This window comes from Cherax quadricarinatus, chromosome 30 (genome assembly GCF_038502225.1).
Source record: "Cherax quadricarinatus isolate ZL_2023a chromosome 30, ASM3850222v1, whole genome shotgun sequence".
Classification (NCBI taxonomy): Eukaryota; Metazoa; Arthropoda; class Malacostraca; order Decapoda; family Parastacidae; genus Cherax; species Cherax quadricarinatus.
Window position 1 is genome coordinate 31,637,397 of NC_091321.1, and position 6,000 is coordinate 31,643,396.

The following is a 6,000-nucleotide window of genomic DNA, read 5'->3' on the forward strand; positions in this document are numbered from 1 at the left end:
TTCTTTGGACAGTCTTCTTTACTATCTTCTTTTCTTCACTATTCAGATGTCTCATAAATTGAAGTGACTGGAAGACGTTCTTTGGACTGTGTGTGACATAACTGTGCAGCTTGATGTGGAACCACATTGTAGCACTGAACTTTAAAATTATATTATTATTATTATTATTATTATCAAGGGGAAGCGCTAAACCCGTAGGATTATACAGCGCCTGGGGGGAGGGGGAATGTGGAAGGCATTCAGGCTTAATTCGGAGAACTGGAGCACAGATCCAATTCCCTAAATAAAGAGCCCCTCACCAACATCAAGGAACCTTCCCTGAGGGGTTTAAAATTATAATGACGACTCTTTTCAGCTCCTGACTGGGTTTTGATGTTGTCACATACAGCCTAAGGATTCTACTCCATAAAGTATTCCACCTTGACACACACGGTGGACCTGGTTCAAGTCATCATCAACCACACCTGTGATCACTCCTTTCCAAATCCTATGCAAGTATTTCTGGTCCCAGGACAGATCCTCTGCCACCTTGTTATTCAGTGCAGGGAAATCAGTGAAACTACTGGCTGGAAAGCTACAACTGGCAGGTCAGACAGAGGATCCTTGATTTGCTTGCCAATGGGACGTCTCCAATGCTCAGGACCACTTGGCTTACCGTCATAGTGATAAAAAAAACAGCCCGGAATGGCAGCTCATTTCCATGAAGCTGACAGATGAAATAATGAACCAAGCAACATTTCAAGATGATGAATGGCTCCATAGTTAGCTCCGATAGCTGGTTCTGTCACAACCAACACATACAACAGGCTCCCGAGTTAGTTCTTTTCCACCAGAAATTTATAGATAGTCTTGGCAATCTCCTTTCCATGGCCTGACTTGGGAGTCACATGAGTGAAATATTCAGTGCCGGGCTTCACCATGATGACAATGATCTTTCACTGTTATCTTTGGATTCCATTTCTTGGTCTTCTCATTCTTTGTCATTACACGAGTGGGAAGTCTTCTTACCATCAAAATACAGTGATGTGGTATTTTCCAAGTTTGTTAGCTCATTTTCTTGCCTCTCCATTCGGTATTTATGTCTGGCATCTCGTAACTTCTGTGGTTCAAAAACTTGACTTTTGTCGTCCATGGTGATAATGCCATAGTCCATTAAGGTGGCGGCAGCAATGGCAGCTCCACCATAATCACTGAGAAAGTTAGTTAATGTTTATAAATACTGCAGATTACATAGATACAGTACATATAACACTGCGCTTCGCTACTCAGTAACACAGATATATTCCAAAATTTCAATCGCAAATGCTGTTGGCTAAACATCAACCAATCAACTTCATATTTGGCACTGTATCTAAGATGTATATAAGGAACAATGCCTGAAGAGTGCAGCTTTGACCAAAATTTCAATGCTCCCTACAGTACAGTGTTTGTTATCAGTCACAGTACAGTGTGTGTCAACAGTCTCAGTACAGTGTATATGTGTGTGTCAGCAGTCACAGTACAGCGTGTGTCAACAGTCACAGTACAGTGTGGGTGACAACAGTCACAGTACAGTGTATGTGTGTCACCAGTCACTGTGCAATGTGTGTGTCAACAGTCACAGTACAGTGCATGTGTGTGTGTGTCAGCAGTCACAGTACAGTGTGTGTGTGTGTCACCAGTCACTGTACATTGCGTGTGTCAGCAGTCACAGTACAGTGTGTGTGTCACCAGTCACAGAACAGTGTGTGTATCAACAGTCACAGTACAGTGTGAGTGACAACAGTCACAGTACAGTGTATGTGTGTGTCAGCAGTCACAGTACAGCCTGTTTGTCAACAGTCACAGTACAGTGTATGTGTGTCACCAGTCACGGTACAGTGTGTGTGTGTCACCAGTCACAGTATAGTGTGTGTGTCAACAGTCACAGTAGAGTGCATGTGTGTCACAAGTCACTGTACAGTGTGTGTCAGCAGTCGCATTACAGTGGGTCAACAGTCACAGTACAGTGTGTGTGTCAACAGTCACAGTACAGTGTGTGTGTCAACAGTCACAGTACAGTGTATATGTGTGTGTGTCAGCAGTCACAGTACAGTGTATGTGTATCACCAGTCACAGTACAGTATGTGTGTGTCACCAGTTACAGTATAGTGTGTGTGTCAACAGTCACAGTACAGTGTGTCAGCAGTCACAGTAACAGTGTGTGTGTGTGTCAACGGTCACAGTATAGTGTGTGTGTGTGTGTCAACAGTCACAGTACAGTGTGTGTGTGTCAACAGTCACAGTACAGTGTGTGTGTCAACAGTCACAGTAACAGTGTGTGCCAACGGTCACAGTACAGTGTGTGTATCAACAGTCACAGTACAGTGTGTGTGTCAACAGTCACTGTAACAGTGTGTGTGTCAGCAGTCACATTACGGAGTGTGTGTGTGTGTCAGAACTCACAGCACAGAGTGTGTCAGCAGTCACAGTACAGCGTGTGTCAGTAGTCACAGTACAGAGTGTGTCAGAAGTCACAGTACAGAGTGTGTCACAAGTTACAGTACAGAGTGTGTCATAAGTCACAGTACAGAGTGTGTCAGCGGTCACAGTACAGAGTGTCTCAGAAGTCACAGTACACAGTGTGTCAGCAGTCACAGTACACAGTGCTGGTAAGATACAAACATATCCTTGTGCCGATAAATTATTATAAATAAATTTTTAATATATCGCCTTTCAATTTATTGGAGACTGAATGCTTAATAATTATTAATAAAACATTCTGTACATAAACACATAAAATTATTAATAAACAATATCTTTCAGATACTGCTGGGTATAATGCAGATGGGAAGTCTGTGTGTGTATCTCTCAGACATGATGGTATCGGGGTTCACTACGGGAGCTTCAGTCCACGTTCTAGCTTCCCAGATTCCTTTTCTTTTGGGTATACATACTCGCTCGTTCGACGGACCACTCAAAATCATATATGTAAGTTGTCTATATTTCCGATATATTACGTTCTATTCGTTCATTAATACTGAATAACTTCTTTCCTAGAGTCAGAGTGATGGTCCATGTGTAGGTATCATTAAGGTAACTCAGATTTTTATAATTAAATTCTATATATAAATTCTAAAATAAAATCAATGAATGCAGTTTAACTCAGTGTGTTATGAAAGATAAATAACCAGTTATAATTATTTTAACAGTAAATACAAGAAATTAAATGTTTATAAAAATATTTATAACAATTATTATTATTATATTATTATATTATTTGGAAGGAAACTTAAAAAGTTTACCTGAACTTCTTATATTAATGTTTCGTTATGTATAAAATAAGAACAGATATGTAGATTAAATTTAGTTATTGATATAATGCTAAAATATATATGTCCAACACTTTCTTATTAGTAAACGAACCTAACTGTTTAGTAAGAGTTCTTGTAATTTGTATCAGCTGTCTCAGTATAGCGTTGTGATCAAGCTTATTTCACCTCGTCTCAACAGTTTTCAGCTAATTTTTCTGGACACATACTAACGGTAGCGTGTGTCAACACAGTTTTCAGCTAAGTGTTCTGGACACATGCTAACGGTAGCGTGTGTCAACACAGTTTTCAGCTAAGTGTTCTGGACACATGCTAACGGTAGCGTGTGTCAACACAGTTTTCAGCTAAGTGTTCTGGACACATACTAACGGTAGCGTGTGTCAACACAGTTTTCAGCTAAGTGTTCTGGACACATACTAACGGTAGCGTGTGTCAACACAGTTTTCAGCTAAGTGTTCTGGACACATACTAACGGTAGCGTGTGTCAACACAGTTTTCAGCTAAGTGTTCTGGACACATACTAACGGTAGCGTGTGTCAACACAGTTTTCAGCTAAGTGTTCTGGACACATACTAACGGTAGCGTGTGTCAACACAGTTTTCAGCTAAGTGTTCTGGACACATACTAACGGTAGTGTGTGTCAACACAGTTTTCAGCTAAGTGTTCTGGACACATACTAACGGTAGCGTGTGTCAACACAGTTTTCAGCTAAGTGTTCTGGACACATACTAACGGTAGCTTGTGTCACCGTCGATGCGTTTTTCCAAGTTCCCATAATTTCTTAATTCTCCTGGAGTTTACCTGGAGTTTACCTGGAGAGAGTTCCGGGGGTCAACGCCCCCGCGGCCCCTTCTGTGTCCAGGCCTCCTGGTGGATATGAGCCTGATCAACCAGGCTGTTACTGCTAGCTGCAGGCAATCCAACGTACGAGCCACAGCCCGGCTGGTCAGGTACCGACTTCAGGTGCTTGTCCAGTGCTTGCTTGAAGACAGCCAGGGGTCTAACCCAGCATACATAAGGGAGATCCCTTATGTATGCTGGGAGGCAGTTGAACAGTCTTAGGCCCCTGACACTTACTGCATTGTCCTTTAACGTGCTAGTGATACCCCTGCTTTTCATTGGGGGATGTTGCATCGTCTGCCGAGTCTTTTCCTTTCATTGTGAGTGATTTTCGTGTGCAAGTTCGGTACTAGTCTCTCTAGGATTTTCCAGGTGTATATAATCATGTATCTCTCCCGCCTGCGTTCCAGGGAGTACAGGTTCAGGAACTTCAAGTGCTCCCAGTAACTGAGGTGTTTTATCTCCGTTATGCGCGCCGTGAAGGTTCTCTGTACATTTTCTAGGTCAGCAATTTCACCTGCCTTGAAAGGTGCTGTTAGTGTGCAGCAATATTCCAGCCTAGATAGAACAAGCGACCTGAAGAGTGTCATCATGGGCTTGGCATCCCTATTTTTGAAGGTTCTCATTATCCATCCTGTCATTTTTCTAGCAGATGCGATGTTTACCATATCGGAGTAATGGAAATTTCTCATCGTTGAACTTCATATTGTTTTCTGCAGCCCACTGAAAGATTTGGTTGATGTCCGCCTGGAGCCTTGCAGTGTCTGCAATGTAAGACACTGTGATGCAGATTCGGGTGTCATCTGCAAAGGAAGACACGGTGCTGTGGCTGACATCCTTGTCTATGTCAGATATGAGGATGAGAAACAAGATGGGAGCGAGTACTGTGCCTTGTGGAACAGAGCTTTTCACCGTAGCCGCCTCGGACTTTACTCTGTTGACTACTACTCTTTGTGTTCCATTTGTGAGGAAATTATAGATCCATCTACCAACTTTTCCTGTTATTCCTTTAGCACGCATTTTGTGCGCTATTACGCCATGGTCACACTTGTCGAAGGCTTTTACAAAGTCTGTATATATTACATCTGCATTCTTTTTGTCTTCTAGTGCATCTAGGACCTTGCCGTAGTGATCCAGTAGTTGAGACAAACAGGAGCGACCTGCTCTAAACCCATGTTGCCCTGGGTTGTATAATTGATGGGTATTTAGATGGGTGGCAATCTTGCTTTTTAGGACCCTTTCAAAGATTTTTATGATATGGGATGTTAGTGTTATCGGTCTGTAGTTCTTTGCTATTGCTTTACTGCCCCCTTTGTGGAGTGGGGCTATGTCTGTTGTTTTTAGTAACTGTGGGACGACGCCCGTGTCCATGCTCCCTCTCCATAGGATGATAAAAGCTCGTGATAGGGGCATCATGCAGTTCTTGATGAACACGGAGTTCCATGAGTCTGGCCCTGGGGCAGAGTGCATGGGCATGTCATTTATCGCCTGTTCGATGTCATTTGGCGTCAGGATAACATCAGATAGGCTTGTGCTAACCAAATTCTGTGGCTCTCTCATAAAAAATTCATTTTGATCTTCGACTCTCAGTCTGGTTAGCGGCTTGCTAAAAACTGAGTCATATTGGGACTTGGTAGCTCACTCATTTCCTTGCTGTCATCTGTGTAGGACCCATCTTGTTTAAGTAGGGGCCCAATACTGGATGTTGTTCTCGACTTTGATTTTGCATAAGAAAAGAAATACTTTGGGTTGTAGACTACCACAATGACTAGGTTTTGGTTCTCGATCTTTACTGCTAAAACTTCCACTACATCATTTGAGGCATTAAGCAGTTCTGTACAAACAAGTGACTCTGCGATGTACAGGCCAA

At 42.4% G+C, this 6,000-nt stretch overlaps 1 protein-coding gene across 2 annotated transcripts in view; it reads left to right on the forward strand.

The window, feature by feature from the left end:
- The window catches only part of LOC128692800 (prestin-like), a 268,729-nt gene that overhangs the window by 156,454 nt on the left and 106,275 nt on the right, over positions 1 to 6,000 (forward strand). For both annotated transcript variants that reach the window (XM_070090068.1, XM_070090069.1), the window contains exon 6: positions 2,785 to 2,949. In XM_070090068.1, the coding sequence (XP_069946169.1) occupies positions 2,785 to 2,949 (165 nt within the window). The remainder of the gene's footprint in view (positions 1 to 2,784; positions 2,950 to 6,000) is intronic.